The following is a 20655-nucleotide window of genomic DNA, read 5'->3' on the forward strand; positions in this document are numbered from 1 at the left end:
AAGGTCACCATAAAACGGTGGAAGCTGATGTTAGTGTCGTATCCAGGAACACTTTTTCTCAAAAAACAACAAAGTTCTTACATCTCGTCATGGAAAATTCATGAATAAATGATTATGATGTCCATTCAATATCTCTGAAAGTCAGAAATAAAAGGAAAGACCCTATGAACCAACACCAAACAACGGTTAGCAGACTCAAACAATGCCAAAAAGTGGAAATGAATAAGAGAAGGTAATTGCTTGAACCATCTCACTTCTGCACCATGATGTCATAAGCCTGGGTGGGTTGGTGTGTGGATGTTAAATCCTGTGAATGAGCATCGGGCAACTTCAGATATTTTAAGATGGCCAAAGGAGTGAATCCTTAAGGAGACACCTAATTTTGGGGAATAAAACTGGGGATAGGGGAGAAAGAATACTTCCCACGTATTCCCTGCGTGTCGTAGAAGGCGACTAAAGGGGAGGGGGAGGGGGGCTGAAAATCCTCCCCCTCATTTTTAATTTTCCAAAAGAAGGAACAGAAAAGGGGGCCAAAAGAGGAATTCCTTCAAAGGCTCAGTCCTCTGTTCTTAACGCTACCTCACTAATGTGGGAAATGGCGAATAGTATGAAAAAAAAATGTTTAAATCCCCTGCCAAGTAACTATTCTCTTGGTTATGTTCATAAAGTTACAGTATCAAAAAAAAAAAAAAAAAAAAACATTGTCAACCCCCATATATTTTCAAGGCCAATGCACAACTATGGTTTATTGTGGGTACAAGCATATGACACTTGGGATGAATTTGCCCCTTTCAGATCAAGACCCTATGGACCTAAAACAGAGACCTAGAATACTTCAGAAACCTTATCAATTCCATGCCCAAACATCTGTATATGGTAATCAAGGCTAAAGGAGAAATGACAGTACTAAAATGTAAGTGTAATGTCATCTTTGAAGATGTAAGGAGAGGCAGACAAGGCTTTTTGCAGACAATGTAGGAAGTACTTGGTAAGCAACCACTGACCAAGGAGGTATAGTATAGGTACCACCCACCTGGGTATTAGGAGAGTTAGTGACCACTCTGTAGTGAGCTAGCACTTCAGTTGTTCTAAGGATGCACTCCTTTGACCCAGTTAGCTGTCTTTTCTTTCTGCCTCACCTACATGTAGAGTGCTGGCATTCTCTCCACAAACATACAATCTATCATTGTCACACGTTACACTTTACAGCACAATTCACGCATTTCATTCTTTGTAACTCTAAATTTTCTTGTGGTTAGCCCTGCCTTATGGCAAAATGTTAGGAACAATAGATAAGTAAAGGCTAGGAACATCACTGGAGCACTAGGTAGAAGCATTAGGTAAAAGTAGTAGGCAGGAGCATTAGCTTGGAGCATTTATGTAGAAGTAATAGGTTGGAACAACAGGTACACATTTGGTAGAAACAGTTGATAGGAACACTGGGTAGGAGCTTCTGAAAACACTGCCCTAGAGTTACCCTCTGCCTGTGGCACAGCACAGTGAGGCACAAAAGGCTAATAAATGGCACTAGAGTTCAACAGTTAAGGATACTCTTTTGCCACTGCCATCCCCTTGAGGAAATTCCCAAAGGGAACAGGCATCAGAAATATAAACAAAGAGAGTGTCGATATGTATGTGAGAAAGAAGATAAGAATTATACTACAAAAGAGCTTATATTTCTTTCATGATGTAATCAACTTTATGAAAAAAGTAAAGCAGGATTTTCAAAAAGCATTCAATAAGATTTCACATCAAAGGTTACTCATAAAAATTTAGTCACATGGCACAGGTGGGTTGTATTTTGGTGGATAGGAAATTCTGACTGGCCATGAACAAAGAGTTGAGATTAATGGTCAAGCCTCAGAATGATTAGACATATCATGGAGTGCCACAAGGATTAGTCTTGGGACTTGTTCTTTTTCTCAAGTACATTAAAGATACTGATAATAGGCTGCATTGAAAGATATCAAAATCTGCAGATGATACAAAGCAGGGAAATATATCTACAAATGAACATGAATGTCTACAGCTTCAGACTTACATAGACAAATGGATGGACTGGGCTCATAGATGGCAAATGAATTTTAACATCAAAGTGCAAAGTTATACATATCGGTAGCAAAAATTAAAAGGCAAGCTACAGTATAAATTGTTGAACTGCAAAAGGTAAATGAGGAAAAAAGACTTGGGCATAATAATCTCTAGTGACCTAAAACCAAGTAAGCAGTGCTCAGAAGCAGAGAAAAGGGCAAACAAAATTCTTGGATTCATAGGTAGGGCCTTTAAATGTAAGCCTTGGAAAATCATCCTTACTTTTTACAGTTCCCTGGTTCATCCCCATCTTGAATACTGTATTCAGTTTTGGTCACCCTACCTAAAAAAAACATAGAGAGAATGGAGAAAGTGCAGCACTAAACTACCAAGAAGATTCCAAGGCTGAGAAAGAAATCCTAAGAGAGCAGGTTAAGTGACTTGAATCTATTTAGTTTAGAAAAGAGAAAGCTAACAGGTGGTCTAATACAAGTATTCAAAATTATCAAAGGCTCTGATAATCTTGATCTGTTAAGTTACTGAAGACGATTCATCTGACTTCACGTGCAGTTATGAATACAATCTCTTGGGCAAACATTTTACTTTGAATGACACAAAGCAGTTTTCCTTCAACAAAATTGTTAATATATGGAACGATTTACCAATCAGAGAGGTTGAAAGCAGAACTATAGATACTTTTAGGCACAGACTTGATGAATATTTCATTTCAAGTCCACAACCTACATCATATGCACCTCCTTAACTGTATTAAGAAATTGTAGATTATTCTCTTTGAATTATCTATATACCTTATATCACAATAGTCTGCGAGTTTCTGATATCTTCCACTGTCACAAATAGCCTTGTAAGGACTTAATGGTCTATTGGTGTTTGAATTCCTTAGCATTCCATGTATATCCTTGTAAGTGCAAGAGGTTTAACTCCCAACCAGTAAGTACCCTATCAGATGCCTTATAGGGCTCCAGCTGTAAGAAATAGAGGGAAAGTATAATGCAAATGAGCTAATATGCTTAAAGCGCAAGAGGTTTTAATCAGAAAAGAATTCTTTCACAAATTTTATATTTACCTAGTCTCTATCATTCTCTTTGCAGCTTCAGCATACTTGGAGAGCTGCTTCCTGGCTTCACCTGTAAATTTGGGTCGCTGCAGCTTGACAGGGATGTCATTCATTATTTCACGGTACATGGACTGGCTCACCTCCGGAAAACACTGGCTGGGCAAAAGTGAGTCCCAGCCATGGTCCACTACCTTCCTTTCCATTAACCATCGGCTGAATGAATCCCGAGGTGCATCAATGCCTAAAATCAAAACAGCATACATCATTGAAAATTCCTAGTCAGCTATTTATTACATAACAGTAACAAAATAAAGTAATTATATGATCTGATGCTGTGGATTATATAATCCCTGCACATCAGTAAGCACAAAAAAGTAACTCTGGCATTATTTATATATGTAAAGCACACACCAACTCATCTATCACATTTTGCTATACTGTACAATTTTCCATATATAAAGCTGTCATAGACAATCTACAAAAAGATTTCTGAATGAAGGATGTATGAAACAATTACAGAATATATCAGTTAAGTATACCAGGAAATGTATATGCAAGAGCCCTGATTGATAGAGTGATAGAAGTGACTGAATACAGAATAAGTTAGCTTATCTTTTTAAAGAAAAGGTAGGGGATGTGTGGATCAAATTTTTGTGGTGAGAATGACTGTGGAAAAGTATCTAGCAAAAGGTAAGAAACTGTGTGCAGCTTTTAAGAATCTATAGAAAGTGTATGATAAAGAGTTAAGTGGAATGCTTTATTGGAAGTATTAAGGATATATAGGGGAAGAGATAACAGCTGTTGGATGGTGTGAAAGCCTTATACAGAGAACCAAATGCATGGGTTAAAGTGGATGGACAGTTGAGCAAAAGTTTCAGCATGCATGTGGTTGTGAAGCAGGGCTATGTGATGTCACTGGCTTTTTATCATATAGAAGGATGGAGTAATAAGAAAGATGAAAGCAAAACTAGGGAAAGGGGGTGCAGAGATGGAGTGTGGTGGTGAGGTTTGGTGGCTCCTGACAAGCCTACTTGCAGATGAACCAAGATAAAAACATTATTTAGTGAACAAGATATACAGTGAGCACTATGTGGCAGCAACATCAGTTGGCAAAGTATTGTCATAGGTACTTGAAGGTGGGCACACATTCTTACCTCTTCCACTCCTGACACAAAGATCCTGCTAATCAGTGTTTCCATATTCATCCTTTCCAAACGACCGCACAATTCCAGTACACCATGAGCAGCCACCCTTAATCAGACTGCTCTTGTACTGCACTTCTCTCTTACACAGCCATTCTTTACATGATCAACCTGCCTCACACTACATGCCATTCTCAGGCATTTCATCTTTTAGATTAACTCTCTTAACAATGCCCACTCTTTTTACACCTATACACTGTTCAAAATGAAAATGTATGCTTTCATTTGGGGTAAACACTTTCATTTTTTAAGTTAGGTTGGGTTAGGATATCCAGATCAAGTCAATCAGGTAAGAACAGGCCAATTCAAGTTAAGGTGACTTAGGCTGTCTTTTCTTCACCTACAACACAAAGTAGACATTCTCTGCAGACAACATAGCAGTTTATGCAGATGAATGAACTAAAGCCTTAAAGCAATGATGTCAAAAAAGGACATCATAAAGAAATGTAAGGCAATCATCTAATTAAAAGTATCGCTTATCAGTGACAAAAAATGACATCATGTAATTAGAACAATAATATTTCTTTGCAGCATTGTCATACAGGTATAAACTGTCATGGAGTTAGTGGGAAAACTGTATTCACATCTTTCATGAAGGCCCAGCAGCATATCCATTATTTAAGATAGAGTAAGCACCCACTGCATAACAGCACCAACTATTATTATTATAAAAAGTACATCTAAATAATCAAAATAATGTCTTCTTACCTTGTCTTGCCTGGCACATTTCTTGATAACCGAGACGCAACTTTGCAACAAGCTGTCCCCGTAATACCTCTACACTAGGGTGTGGCTGTGGTAGTGTGATGGGTGGACGCTCAAACATGATCACATTGGTGGGAATCTCCAAGTCCCAAGGTCCTCTGTGAATAATACAACCTTGTTGTATGATCATTTAGTTAAATGTCTCAAATTACACTGACAAAGTTTTGTTTTATTCTGTCATGTGATTATACAATAAATAAATAATCATACTGTAAGCCTGTTATGATAGAAATAAATAAATAAACATTCAGTATGCTAAAATCTGTATAAAAACTTCTATTGCTCTTGGCCCCTGAGGACTTTACAAAGCACAATATTGATATGAAAATATTAACTCTTTTAAAGTACATATCAAGATTTCTCTTAGCCCTTACTAATCTAGAGCAAAAATTTACATATATATTTTATTTATATTACTATACTTTGTTGCTGTCTCCTGCATTAGCGAGGTAGTGCAAGGAAACAGACAAAAGGATGGCCCAACCCACCCACATACACATGTATATACATACACGTCCACCCACACATATATAAATACCTATACATTTCAACGTATACATATATATATATACATACACAGACATATACACATATACACATGTACATAATTCATCCTTGCTGCCTTTATTCATTCCCATTGCCACCCCGCCACACATGAAATGACAACCTCTTCCCCCCGCATGTGCACAAGGTAGCACTAGGAAAAGACAAAAAAGGCCCCATTCATTCACACTCAGTCTCTAGCTGTCATGTATAATGCACCGCAAACACAGATCCCTTTCCACATCCAGGCCCTACAAAACTTTCCATGGTTTACCCCAGATGCTTCACATGCATTGGTGAGAGGACAAGAGCAAAGGAAGGAGTAGCACTACTCCTGAAACAGGAGTTGTTGGAGTATGTGATAGAGTGTAAGAAAGTAAACTCTAGAGTGATATGGGTAAAATTGAAAGTGGATGGAGAGAGATGGGTGACTATTGGGGCCTATGCACCTGGGCATGAAAAGAAAGATCATGAGAGGTGAAGAAAGATCATGAGAGGCAAGTGTTTTGGAAGCAGCTGAGTGAGTGTGTTAGCAGTTTTGACACATGAGACCAGGTTATAGTGATGAGTAAATTGAGTGCAAAGTGAGTAATGTGGCAGTTGAGGGAATAATTGGTGTACATGGGGTGTTCAGTGTTGTAAATGGAAATGGTGAAGAGCTTGTAGATTTGTGTGATGAAAAAGGACTGGTGATTGGGAATACCTGGTTTAAAAAGAGAGATAGACATAAGTATATGTATGTAAGTAAGAGAGATGGCCAGAGAGCATTATTAGATTACGTGTTAATTGATAGGCGCGTGAAAGAGAGACTTTTGGATGTTAATGTGCTGAGAGGTGCAACTTGAGGGATGTCTGATCATTATCTTGTGGAAGCGAAGGTGAAGATTTGTAGAGGTTTTCAGAAAAGAAAAGAGAATGTTGGGGGTGAAGAGAGTGGTGAAAGTAAGTGAGCTTGGGAAGGAGCCTTGTGTGAGGAAGTAGGAGAGACAGAGTGCAGAATGGAAAAAGGTGAGAGCGAAGAACGTAAGGGGTGTGGGGGAGGAATGGGATGTATTTAGGGAAGCAGTGATGGCTTGCGCAAAAGAGGCTTGTGGCATGAAAAGCATGGGAGGTAGGCAGATTAGAAAGGGTAGTGAGTGGTGGGATGAAGAAGTAAGATTATTAGTGAAAGAGAAGAGAGAGGCATTTGGATGATTTTTGCATGGAAATAGTGCAAATGACTGGGAGATGTATAAAAGAAAGAGGCAGGAGGTCAAGATAAAGGTGGAAGAGGTGAAAAAGAGGGCAAATGAGAGTTGGGGTGAGAGGGTATCATTAAATTTTAGAGAATAAAAAGATGTTTTGGAAGGAGGTAAAGTGCATAAGACAAGAGAACAAATGGGAACATTGGTGGAGGGGGCTAATGGGGAGGTAATAACAAGTAGTGGTGATGTGAGGAGGAGTGAGTATTTTGAATGTTTGTTGAATGTGTTAGATGATAGAGTGGCAGATATAGGGTGTTTTGGTTGAGGTGGTGTGCAAAGTGAGAGGGTTAGGGAGAATGATTTGGTAAACAGAGAAGAGGTAGTGAAAGCTTTGTGGAAGATGAAAGCCGGCAAGGCAGCGGGTTTGGATGGTACTGCAGTGGAATTTATTAAAAAAGGGCATGACTGTGTTGTTGACTGGTTGGCAAGGATATTTAATGTATGTATACTTCATGGTGAAGTGCCTGAGGATTGGCGGAATGCATGCATAGTGCCATTGTACAAAGGCAAAGGGGATAAAGGTGAGTGTTCAAATTACAGAGGTATAAGTTTGCTGAGGTAGAGGATGTGTGGATCAGGTGTTTGCTTTGAAGAATGTATGTGAGAAATACTTAGAAAAGCAAATGGATTTGTATGTAGCATTTATGGATCTGGAGAAGGCATATGATAGAGTTGATAGAGATGCTCTGTGGAAGGTATTAAGAATATATGGTGTGGGAGGCAAGTTGTTAGAAGCAGTGAAAAGTTTTTATCGAGGATGTAAGGCATGTGTACGTGTAGGAAGAGAGGAAAGTGATTGGTTCTCAGTGAATGTAGGTTTGCGGCAGGGGTGTGTGATGTCTCCATGGTTGTTTAATTTGTTTATGGATGGGGTTGTTAGGGAGGTGAATGCAAGAGTTTTGGAAAGAGGGGCAAGTATGAAGTCTGTTGGGGATGAGAGAGCTTGGGAAGTGAGTCAGTTGTCGTTCGCTGATGATACAGCGCTGGTGGCTGATTCATGTGAGAAACTGCAGAAGCTGGTGACTGAGTTTGGTAAAGTGTGTGAAAGAAGAAAGTTAAGAGTAAATGTGAATAAGAGCAAGGTTATTAGGTACAGTAGGGTTGAGGGTCAAGTCAATTGGGAGGTGAGTTTGAATGGAGAAAAACTGGAGGAAGTGAAGTGTTTTAGATATCTGGGAGTGGATCTGGCAGCGGATGGAACCATGGAAGCGGAAGTGGATCATAGGGTGGGGGAGGGGGCGAAAATTCTGGGAGCCTTGAAGAATGTGTGGAAGTCGAGAACATTATCTCGGAAAGCAAAAATGGGTATGTTTGAAGGAATAGTGGTTCCAACAATGTTGTATGGTTGCGAGGCGTGGGCTATGGATAGAGTTTTGCGCAGGAGGATGGATGTGCTGAAAATGAGATGTTTGAGGACAATGTGTGGTGTGAGGTGGTTTGATCAAGTAAGTAACGTAAGGGTAAGAGAAATGTGTGGAAATAAAAAGAGCGTGGTTGAGAGAGCAGAAGAGGGTGTTTTGAAATGGTTCAGGGCACATGGAGAGAATGAGTGAGGAAAGATTGACCAAGAGAATATATGTGTCGGAGGTGGAGGGAACGAGGAGAAGAGGGAGACCAAATTGGAGGTGGAAAGATGGAGTGAAAAAGATTTTGTGTGATCGGGGCCTGAACATGCAGGAGGGTGAAAGGAGGGCAAGGAATAGAGTGAATTGGAGCGATGTGGTATACCGGGGTTGACGTGCTGTCAGTGGATTGAATCAAGGCATGTGAAGCGTCTGGGGTAAACCATGGAAAGCTGTGTAGGTATGTATATTTGCGTGTGTGGACGTATGTATATACATGTGTATGGGGGTGGGTTGGGCCATTTCTTTCGTCTGTTTCCTTGCGCTACCTCGCAAACGCGGGAGACAGCGACAAAGCAAAAAAAAAAAAAAAAAAAAAAAAAAAAGTTTGCTGAGTACTCCAGGGAAATTATATGGGAGGGTATTGACTGAGAGGGTGAAGGCATGTACAGAGCGTCAGATTGGGGAACAGCAGTGTGGTTTCAGAAGTGGTAAAGGATGTGTGGATCAGGTGTTTGCTTTGAAGAATGTATGTGAGAAATATTTAGAAAACATGGATTTGTATGTAGCATTTATGGATCTGGAGAAGACATATGATAGAGTTGATAGAGATGCTCTGTGGAAGGTATTAAGAGTATATGGTGTGGGGGGCAAGTTGCTAGAAGCAGTGAAAAGTTTTTATCGGGGATGTAAGGCATGTGCACGAGTAGGAAGAAAGGAAAGTGATTGGTTCTCAGTGAATGTTGGTTTGTGGCAGGGGTGTGTGATGTCTCTATGGTTGTTCAATTTGTTTATGGATCCGGTCGTTAGGGAGGTGAATGCAAGAGTTTTGGAGAGAGGGGCAAGTATGCAGTCTGTTGTGGATGAGAGGGCTTGGGAAGTGAGTCAGTTGTTGTTTGCTGATGATACAGTGCTGGTGGCTGATTTGGGTGAGAAACTGCAGAAGCTGGTGACTGAGTCTGGTAAAAAGTGTGAAAGAAGAAATTTGTGAGTAAATGCAAATAAGAGCAAGGTTATTAGGTACAGTATGGTTGAGGGACAAGTCAACTGGGAGGTGAGTTTGAATGGAGAAAAACTGGAGAAAGTGAAGTGTTTTAGATATCTGGGAATGGATTTGGCAGCGGATGGAACCATGGAAGTAGAAGTGAGTCATAGGGTGGGGGAGGGGGGCGAAGGTTCTGGAAGCGTTGAAGAATGTGTGGAAGGCAAGAACATTATCTCGGAAAGCAAAAATGGCTATGTTTGAAGGAATAGTGGTTTCAACAATGTTATATGGTTGCGAGGCGTGGGCTATAGATATAGGTGTGCGGAGGAGGGTGGATATGTTGGAAATGAGATGTTTGAGGACAATATGTGGTGTGAGGTGGTTTGATCAAGTAAGTAATGAAAGGGTAAGAGAGATGTATGGTAATAAAAAGAGTGTGGTTGAGAGAGCAGAATAGGGTGTATTGAAATGGTTTGGTCACATGGAGAGAATGAGTGAGGAAAGATTGACAAAGAGGATATATGTGTCAGAGGTCGAGGGAACAAGGAGAAGTGGGAGACCAAATTGCAGGTGGAAGGATGGCGTGAAAAAGATTTTGAGTGATTGGGGCCTGAACATACAGCAGGGTGAAAGGCGTGCAAGGAATAGAGTGAATTGGAACAATGTGGTATACTGGGGTCGAAATGCTGTCAATGGATTGAACCACAGCATGTGAAGTGTCTGGGGTAAACCATGGAAAGTTGTGTGGGGCCGGATGTGGAAAGGGAGCTGTGGTTTCGATGCATTATAAATGTGGGCGTTTATGTATATACATGTGTATGTGGGTGGGTTGGGCCATTCTTTCGTCTGTTTCCTTGCGCTACCTTGCTAACGCATGAGACAGCGACAATGATAAATATATATATATACTGTATATTCTTCTCACATCTTCATTCTTTACCTTTCCTGCCAAACCCAACTATACTCAGCAAATTATCCATCTCTAATGCTTGTATATTTCTAACCTGCCCTGACTTATTTTTAACCTGCCCTGACTTATTTTAACCTGCCCTGACTTATAAACTTGGGTTTCACATCTGTACATGAAAGATGCAACAAGGTCACCTTCATGCAAACGTCTTGCCCTTGTTACATTTTACATCAAACTGGAACAAGATCTTCATGCACATGTTTTGCCCTCCCTACATCTAAATTTCTTCTACACACATTTAGACACCCCAATCTGAGCCTTCGAGGAGGATGAGCACTCCCCGCATGACTCCTTCTTCTGTTTCCCCTTTTAGAGAGTTAAAATACGAGGAGGGGAGGGTTTCTAGCCCCTCGCTCCCGTCCCCTTTAATCGCCTTCTACGACTGTACTCCTAAATACCTAATCTCATCTAAAGCTTCTGTTTTTCACTGGACAAATTCATTTAATAACATGAAATCCAACATCTTCAAAAACTATATTCTTTGCTTTAACTGAATTCACTTTCATCATTCTTCTCTTACATACATAATCAATATGGACCAACTTTTTCAAGAATAATATATCCCAGATAAGTCAGTAGAAATCTACAGACTGATACAAAAAATCAAATAAAAATACTTTAATTAATCCCTATCAATTGGACAGAAATGAAGCTGTCAAAAACCAGACAAGTAGGTATATTGCACCTGAAGGTACATATCTCATGCATTCAACATGGAATCCTAAAAAATCTTAAAGGAATTCAAAGATCATTGCTAGAAAACAGAATGAATAGAAATTCTCATATGAAGTGTAACAAAGCAGTTGGAGTGAATAGGACTGCAGTCGAATTTCTCAAGAAAGGGGGTGACACTGTTGTTGACTGGTTAGTTAGGATATTCATTTTAAGTATGGATTATGGTATGATGCAAGAGGATTGACAGAATACATGTCTAGTGCCAGTCCACAGGGGCAGAGGGAACAAAAGTGAATGTTCAAATTATAGAAGTATAAGTTTACTAAGTATACCTGGTAAGCTGTATGGGAGAGTGGTGACAGAGTGTGGCAATATGAACATATTCATAAACGGATATGGCATCGATACTTACGCTAGAACAAACTTTTTCGCCATGGGAGCTCCTGATGCCTCTTCTGATGCCCTTCGTTTGACTCCTGAAATGACTGGAGGAGCAGGTGGTGATAAGGGAGTATTGCTGCTGCTTGGGAGACTGCTAGTACTACTGCTGCTACTGGTTGTGCTGTTGTTAGTTATGCTGCCACTGCTGCAGAAACAAACCAAGAAGTAAATCATATACTGAATACTCCTGTACTTACAAATAAAAGAAAGTTATGTTTTTATATATATCTTTCACTGCTGAATTATCAAATCATTCTGATACTCAGTCAAGCTAGATTACCTTTTTTAGTTAATACTAAAATCTAAATGCCTATTTATGTAAAAGGTAAAAACTGAATAAAAGCTGCAATTTTGTTTTAGTGAGTGGGATAGCATCATCAGGGTGATAAAGAGCCTGCTACAGTAGTACTAACCTTTGTAATAATAGAGAAAAACATTAACTAACTGTAAGATGATCTAGTTTGGTCAAGACTGGGTAAACATCCCAGGCTACTACACAATACCAGAATATTCAATGGAAAATCCGTACAAAATGATGCTGTCTGTTACCACTTGCTTTGAATAACTATTACTATCACAAAATAAGCCTTAATGAACCATAGACTGTAAAGTAGAAACTTTGTTAGAACCTTTCATTCAACATTCACTAAGCCCCTTTCTCTTTATATGCAGGTATCTGACTATCTACCTGTCTATCTATCTGTATAACAAACATCCGTCCCCTTCAGGACCTACCATCAAGGGGTTGGCCAAGGCAAAATAGTCTCAACTTACCCCTGTCCTTACATGCCTTCCTCACATGATCTAGTTTGATTTATTGCAGGTAAACATTGCAGGCTACCGCACAATGCCAAACATTACTATAAAAAATGAGCACTGGTGAACCATGGAATAAAGTGAAAAATTTGATAACCTTTCATTCAACATTTACATCAAGGAGGTGGCCGCAGCAAAAGTCTTCACTTATCCCGTCCTTACATGTCTCCCTTGCATTAGCTAGTTTGGTCAACAGTGGGTAAACGTCCCAGGCTACCACAAAATAACAGTACACTCAATGAAAAATCCATAAAACAGATGTTGTCTTTGTACCATCAACTTTGAATAGCCATTAGTGTCACAAAATGAGCAGTGGTGAACCATGGAATAGAGCAAAAAATATGTGAGAGCTTTTCATTCAACACTCACTAAGGCCATTTCTCTTTCTATGGTGGTATCTATCTATCTAAATATACTTCTGATGCCCATTCCCTCTGGGAATCCCCATAAAGGGCGTGGCCTCAGAAAAAGACTCTCCCCTTATCCCTGTCCTTATATGCCTCTCTCACTTACACCACCAAAACTGAAAACTTTGCACAAGAGTTGCTCTCTGCCAGTGGCCTGTTAAGGGTGAGGCACTGAAGGCTAAAAAACAGCACTGGAGTTCATTTATGGAGACTTTTGCAGCGGCTATCCTCGTAAGGGAGTTCCTGAGGGGAATGGGCATCAGAGATATAGATGAGCTAGAGGACTCTGGTTAGGTGGAGTGAGTTTGAATGGAGAAAACTTTAGAGGAAGTGGGGTGTTATAGATATTCAGGAGAAGACAAGACAATGAATGTAACCATGAAAGCAAAGGTGAGTTGCAGGGTGTGTGGCATTAGTTCTGGGAGTATTTGACAATTTGTGGAAAAAGAGTCACTATCTTAGAGCAAAAATGGGTACATATGAAGGTATGATGGCATCCATCCCCATGTACTGAAAGAATGAGCCTCTGAACTTGCACCTGTACCTGCTCTTCTGCTACATTTGTTTAAAAACCAAAACTTTTCCATCTGTTCAGAAACATGTGCTGATACATCCCATCCCTAAAGAGGATGACTGTTCTAACCCCTGTAACTATTGTCCTACTGCTTTTGACATCTACCATTTCCAGAGTCTCTCAATCTTTCATCAACTCCCATATCCTCAGACTTCTTGAATCTCACAGTCTCTTCTCTGATCACCACTATGGGTTCCATAAAGCAAGATCCTCTGGTGATATTCATTCCTATCTCACTAATGTCTGATCATCATTCTTGAAAGATTTTGGGAAATCCTATGTAGCTGCCTATGACATAACCAAATTTTTGACAGGGTGTGGTATCATGGCCTAATCTCTAAGCTCCCTCTTTTGGCTTCCTCCCTTATATCTTCCTTCCTCTCTGGCCAATCTGTCTCTGTGGTTGTTGATGGATCAGCCTCTCCCCTTTCTCCAGTGTCCCTCTGTTTCATACACTTTTTCTCCATTTTATCAATGATTTCTTATCTTCCACAAATAATCAGATGCACTCATACACTGAGGACTCAACAATGTCTTCCTTCATACACTTCAATTCCGCTCCTTCTTCTCTCACTTGATCTACATCTCATCTCAACACAACTTCCTCAATAAACAGACTTGAACAGGATATTTCTGTAGGGTAGACAAAATATGTTTAAGCTTAATGCCTTCAAAATCAAGTTTCTACTCACCTCTCTATGGAAAATTCCTCACAACTTTCCTTTCTCCTTTAACGGTTCTGTAATTCCACCTCTTAACTCAATAAACATGCTTGGTATTGCTGTAACATCCACTCTCTCTTGGAAACCCCACATTATAGAAATAGCTAAGTCTGCCTCTAAGAAACTGGGAGTTCTGTTTAGATGTCAAAATTTCTCTTTTTCCACACAGTTGCTCTGTTTATACAAAGGATTGATATGTCCTTGCATGGAGTACTGCTCTCATATCAAGGGGGTTGGGGGTTCTAGCCCTCCGGCATTACTTGACAGAGTCGAGTCAAGTAGTCAGACTTATAAACTATCCCAAGCTAACCTCAAAACTTAACCCGCTTACCCTATGCTGCAATGTTAGTTCACTTTCATTCTTCAAATGGTATCACTTTGGTCTTTACTCCCAAGAGCTGGCTACTTGTCTGCCCCCACCACTAGCTAGACCATGCAATACTCAGTAAGCTGCTGCATCACATGATTATTGTATGGCCAATGGCAACGTAAGGGAGGGCCATTTTGATAACTCTTTCCCTAAACCTCAAAGCTTTGGAACCTTCTCATGTCTTTCCCAATAACTATGATCTGGCACATTTTAAAGACAGGTTTTCACTTCCTCTAAAATTTGGAAATACTTTCCCTTGTCTCTTCTTTTCCCCTTTTATTACCCCTTTCTGTATTTCAATTAAGGCCTGGACTTGATGTGGACTTTTGTCCATGACTGAAGCCTCCAACAAAAAAAAAAAAATCCCAATGATATAAGGATGTAAGGCATGTTTAGATAAGGGTGAATAAGTTGGAAATCATATAATTCAGGACAATATGCGTTATGAAGAGGGGTGATCACGTGAATACACGATAGGGTAGGCAAGAGTCATGGTAATATGAAGAGCATGGCTGAGAAAGTTAAAGAGGGCATGGTGAAATGGTTTAGACATATGGAGAGAATGAGGGAGGAAAGGTTGACAAAGAGGATAAGGGTGTCAGAAGTGGAAGGAACAAAGACATGGGGGATAACAAATTGGAGATGGAAGGATGAGGTGAAAGGGATTTTAAGTGCCTTGGGCCAGGATATGCATGGAAAAGAGTGAATTAAAGCAATGTGCTGTCAAGACTGAACCAAGGGATATGAAGCAACTGAAGAAGCCATGGAAGGGTTTGTGGGGCCTGGTTGTGGATAGAGGGTTGTGGTATTAGTCCATTACACATGACAGCTACAGAAATGACGGAAGCGAATGAAGGCTTTTCCTCATCTGTTCCCAATGCTCCTTCACTAACATGGGGAAAAGTACACAAGTATGAAAGAAAAAGAAACATTACAGATGTGGCAAAATACAATTATGTACAATATAATGAGAAGGTGAAAAAAGGGCAAATGAGAGTTGGGGTGAGAGAGTATCATTAAATTTTAGGGAGAATAAGAAGATGTTCTGGAAGGAGGTAAATAGAGTGCGTAAGACAAGGGAGCAAATGGGAACTTCAGTGAAGGGCGCAAATGGGGAGGTGATAACAAGTAGTGGTGATGTGAGAAGGAGATGGAGTGAGTATTTTGAAGGTTTGTTGAATGTGTTTGATGATAGAGTGGCAGATATAGGGTGTTTTGGTCGAGGTGGTGTGCAAAGTGAGAGGGTTAGGGAAAATGATTTGGTAAACAGAGAAGAGGTAGTAAAAGCTTTGCAGAAGATGAAAGCCGGCAAGGCAGCAGGTTTGGATGGTATTGCAGTGGAATTTATTAAAAAAGCGGGTGACTGTATTGTTGACTGGCTGGTAAGGTTATTTAATGTATGTATGACTCATGGTGAGGTGCCTGAGGATAGGCGGAATGCGTGCATAGTGCCATTGTACAAAGGCAAAGGGGATAAGAGTGAGTGCTCAAATTACAGAGGTATAAGTTTGTTGAGTATTCCTGGTAAATTATATGGGAGGATATTGATTGAGAGGGTGAAGGCATGTACAGAGCATCAGATTGGGGAGGAGCAGTGTGGTTTCAGAAGTGGTAGAGGATGTGTGGATCAGGTGTTTGCTTTGAAGAATGTATGTGAGAAATACTTAGAAAAGCAAATGGATTTGTATGTAGCATTTATGGATCTGGAGAAGGCATATGATAGAGTTGACAGAGATGCTCTGTGGAAGGTATTAAGAATATATGGTGTGGGAGGAAAGTTGTTAGAAGCAGTGAAAAGTTTTTATCGAGGATGTAAGGCATGTGTACGTGTAGGAAGAGAGGAAAGTGATTGGTTCTCAGTGAATGTAGGTTTGCGGCAGGGGCGTGTGATGTCTCCATGGTTGTTTAATTTGTTTATGGATGGAGTTGTTAGGGAGGTGAATGCAAGAGTTTTGGAAAGAGGGGCAAGTATGAAGTCTGTTGTGGATGAGAGAGCTTGGGAAGTGAGTCAGTTGTTGTTCGCTGATGATACAGCGCTGGTGGCTGATTCATGTGAGAAACTGCAGAAGCTTGTGACTGAGTTTGGTAAAGTGTGTGAAAGAAGAAAGTTAAGAGTAAATGTGAATAAGAGCAAGGTTATTAGGTACAGTAGGGTTGAGGGTCAAGTCAATTGGGAGGTGAGTTTGAATGGAGAAAAACTGGAGGAAGTGAAGTGTTTTAGATATCTGGGAGTGGATCTGGCAGCAGATGGAACCATGGAAGTGGAAGTGGATCATAGGGTGGGGGAGGGGGCGAAAATTCTGGGAGCCTTGAAGAATGTGTGGAAGTCGAGAACATTATCTCGGAAAGCAAAAATGGGTATGTTTGAAGGAATAGTGGTTCCAACAATGTTGTATGGTTGCGAGGCGTGGGCTATGGATAGAGTTGTGCGCAGGAGGATGGATGTGCTGGAAATGAGATGTTTGAGGACAATGTGTGGTGTGAGGTGGTTTGATCGAGTAAGTAACGTAAGGGTAAGAGAGTTGTGTGGAAATAAAAAGAGCGTGGTTGAGAGAGCAGAAGAGGGTGTTTTGAAATGGTTTGGGCACATGGAGAGAATGAGTGAGGAAAGATTGACCAAGAGAATATATGTGTCGGAGGTGGAGGGAACGAGGAGAAGAGGGAGACCAAATTGGAGGTGGAAAGATGGAGTGAAAAAGATTTTGTGTGATCGGGGCCTGAACATGCAGGAGGGGGAAAGGAGGGCAAGGAATAGAGTGAATTGGAGCGATGTGGTATACCGGGGTTGACGTGCTGTCAGTGGATTGAATCAAGGCATGTGAAGCGTCTGGGGTAAACCATGGAAAGCTGTGTAGGTATGTATATTTGCGTGTGTGGACGTATGTATATACATGTGTATGGGGGTGGGTTGGGCCATTTCTTTCGTCTGTTTCCTTGCGCTACCTCGCAAACGCGGGAGACAGCGGCAAAAAAAAAAAAAAAAAAAATAATGTTTAATATTTTTTCTTTTAAAATTACCATTACATAAGCAGGTTCTGGTCCTTGCAACACAAACTAAAATGGAGGTAAGTGTAATAATTTCCATAAACACAAGTTTCCAAGACCATAAAAGGCTATTCAAATAATACATGGTGATAAGAATATGTATTTCTGAGAACCTAATTTATTACTAGATCAATGTAGTTACATACCTTTGTGTACTATTGGCACTGGAGGCACTGCCATTTGTGGGATTCTGAATCCCAAGTGGATCACTTATAGGATCATACTGCTGCTGCTGTGGGGGCAGCACCTGTTGCTGTTGTGAGAGAAAAAAGTAAATACTTCAGTACTCTAATATTCATCTTCATTACTCTGGGAAAGCTAATCATTTATTCAACCATGTTTAGTATCCAAACAAAGCATAGGCCAATTAATACCTGCCTATGACATGTCTCGTTAACAGATAATACATGTCTCAAGGAAAAAAGTATGGAGTACTGGGTGCTTTGGAGGGTTTTAGGATTGGTATTATGTTGAGAAGGTTCCCGATGGGAATTTTGTGTAACCAAGAGTGGTACAAAATATCTGTAAGTGCTTACATTGCAAATGGGCCAGGGTATTTTATATGAGAGTTTGATAAATTGTCAGGGCCTGTTGTAGGAAAGTTCTTTAAGGTTTTATTTGCACTGTTTGTATCAGTGAGAGTGAAGAGTGAGTGGCCAGTTGTTTCTGGATTGATATTGTGTTAGTTTTTCATGACTTTCATGTTTAAGCATGAGGTTGGTTTGTGGCTGATTTTTTGTAGTTTTTCCTCATCCTTCATCCTTTCCTCATTCATCCTCTTCAGCTCTCTCATATATACTCCTTTTCATACCAAATCATTCTCTTGCTCTATCATTTCTTATGCAATTAACCATACTTACACCACATATAGTCCCCAAACATTTTTATTTCAACACATCTCCCCTCTTCATTACATTACTGTCCAAGGCTCATGTTTCACATCCATATAGCACTGAAGGGACTACTTATACCATCAAACATGCCCATCTTTGCCCTTAAAAACAGTGACTCTTTCCAAGCTCTGCCCCCTCACCCATCCTATGGCTCACTTCTGCCTCCATGATTCCATTTGCTGTCATATCCACTCTCAGCTAAAACATTCTACCTCCCCCAAGTCCTCTCCAGTTAGACACACTCCAAATAATCTGTCCCTCTTCACTGCTAAACCTAATACCTTTTTCATTTGCATTTACTCTTCAACTTCTCTTTACTCATTCTCTCAAATTCCGACACCAGCTTCTGTGGTTTCTCACTTGACTTTGCCATCAGAGCTGGGTTATCAGCAAACAAGTGAGTTACTTCCCAGGCCCGACCTGCAACAGACTGCATACCTTCTATCTCCAAAACCCTTGCATTCACCTCCCTCATCACCCCATCCAAAACAGCAATCCTCACTCTCTTTATAAATACTCTCCATTGCATCTAGCAACTTTCCTCCTAAACTACATATCTGGAACACCTTCCACAGAGCATCTTTATCAACCCTGTCATACACTTCCTCCTAAGCCATAAACACCGCACACAGTTCCTTTTGTGTCTCACATATATTTATCATACACATTCTTTGAAGCAAATACCTGATCCACACATCCTCTACCACTCTTGAAACTGCATCCCCAATCTGAAACTCTACCTGCCACCATCCTCTCAATCACTATTCTCTTACCAGCTTCAGTTAACAAACTTGTACCTCTATACAGTACTGAAGTTTATATTAAGTTCCTCTACCTAAATTCTAAACATGTGCAACAGAACTGGGAGAAATAAGTCTTATAAATCAACAAGTTATAAAAAATCTAAGAGCATGAGTATGGACCCACAAGAAAATAACTCATCACTTACTCCTGGAGGCTGAGATGTGTGTGCAGCATGTCCCAGGGGCATGTCCCAGAGTGACTCTCCAGTCGTTCTATTCCAAAAGTAAACTCTCTGCTCACGTTTACTCCAAAATTTGCGCCAGCCAGCCACCAGCATTTCATGGGGCAAATCTGTCTCAAGTACAGGAGCACTACTGGGCTGGGGACCACTTACTGGAGTCTGAGGTGTTGGAGTAGTAGGTCCACTACTTGCAATGCCTCCCTGTCAGATTTACAAAATACATTTATCAAATAATGGTCAGCTTAAAAATAAATTTGGAAGAGGGCTCCTTTAGTTTTTGATGTGTCAAAAGTTAAGCCAATAACAAAATAACTTTCTTCTTTATACCCCTTACTGTACAGAAGATAACTTATAAACATTCAGATACAAAGAAACCTCAATATACATCTTCATATCACTATAGTTTTGAATAATACTAGAGTAATCTAACTCTGTCAAGAGAATTGCTAATCTGAAACTTTTGCTTTGTTTAAAGGGGTGTGCCATTACATACATGGCATATGCACTGAAAACAGGTAACTCCTACTCAGATACATCAATATCTTTCAAGTTGCTGCTGCCCTCCATCATTATATTTACATCCTCAGATATGAGAGAAAGGCTCTTCATACCTAAGAGTCAGTTCACATTTGTAAATAAACACTTTCAGTGTGAGTAAAATGATCAGCCCAAGATGGACACTGGGATAAGAGAACTCACCTTCAGAAAATCATACTTTCAAGAAGCATTTTTGAATGTTGTCACTTGTTCCATAGGTAAGAACCCCTTAATACTATACACAAAGTTGCTCATTCAGAATTTCCTCAAACTACCCTGTTCTTGCCATATCTCATTCCAGATATATTCCCATTTAGGATATGGAATTACTCACTCTCTCCTTCCATTTTATCTCTGGTTCTTCTCCCAACCTTTAACCATTAGTCTCATTCATGTGCATTTTCCTATCAGTCTCCCCATATCCAACGGCATTACTACCACAGCAGGCTGAATTCTCTTTACTCCTTTCCCAGATACAAGTATCCCATAAACATTTCCATTTTCAATTCTAACCATTCTTTGAATGTCACATCCCAGTCTTTAAGCATTCTGTCTCAACTGACTGCACTGTTCTTAGTAACTTTCAATTCTAAAGCCATGCCTCGGCATACTTAACCCATTCACAAAAGCTGGATTTCCAATCTACTGTGTCAACCTATTTTTCAATTTTTGGAAAAAAATGTATACAGTGATTATGGGAGCACTGAATGAAAAAATAAATAAATAAAAACGTATAATAAATGAGATACATCGAAATAAAGGGTATCCCTGGGGATAGGGGAGAAAGAATACTTCCCACGTATTCCCTGC

At 40.2% G+C, this 20655-nt stretch overlaps 1 protein-coding gene across 1 annotated transcript in view; it reads right to left on the bottom strand.

Moving 5' to 3' along the window:
• The window catches only part of Pcif1 (Phosphorylated CTD-interacting factor 1), an 80621-nt gene that overhangs the window by 45980 nt on the left and 13986 nt on the right, over positions 1-20655 (bottom strand). The window contains exons 4-8 of the mRNA XM_071663724.1: positions 19273-19509; positions 17577-17683; positions 11468-11641; positions 5020-5174; positions 3119-3350 (exon numbers count right to left, since the gene is read on the bottom strand). Coding sequence (XP_071519825.1) covers positions 3119-3350; positions 5020-5174; positions 11468-11641; positions 17577-17683; positions 19273-19509 — 905 coding nt within the window. The remainder of the gene's footprint in view (positions 1-3118; positions 3351-5019; positions 5175-11467; positions 11642-17576; positions 17684-19272; positions 19510-20655) is intronic.

This window comes from Panulirus ornatus, chromosome 7, assembly GCF_036320965.1.
Source record: "Panulirus ornatus isolate Po-2019 chromosome 7, ASM3632096v1, whole genome shotgun sequence".
Lineage (NCBI taxonomy): Eukaryota > Metazoa > Arthropoda > Malacostraca > Decapoda > Palinuridae > Panulirus > Panulirus ornatus.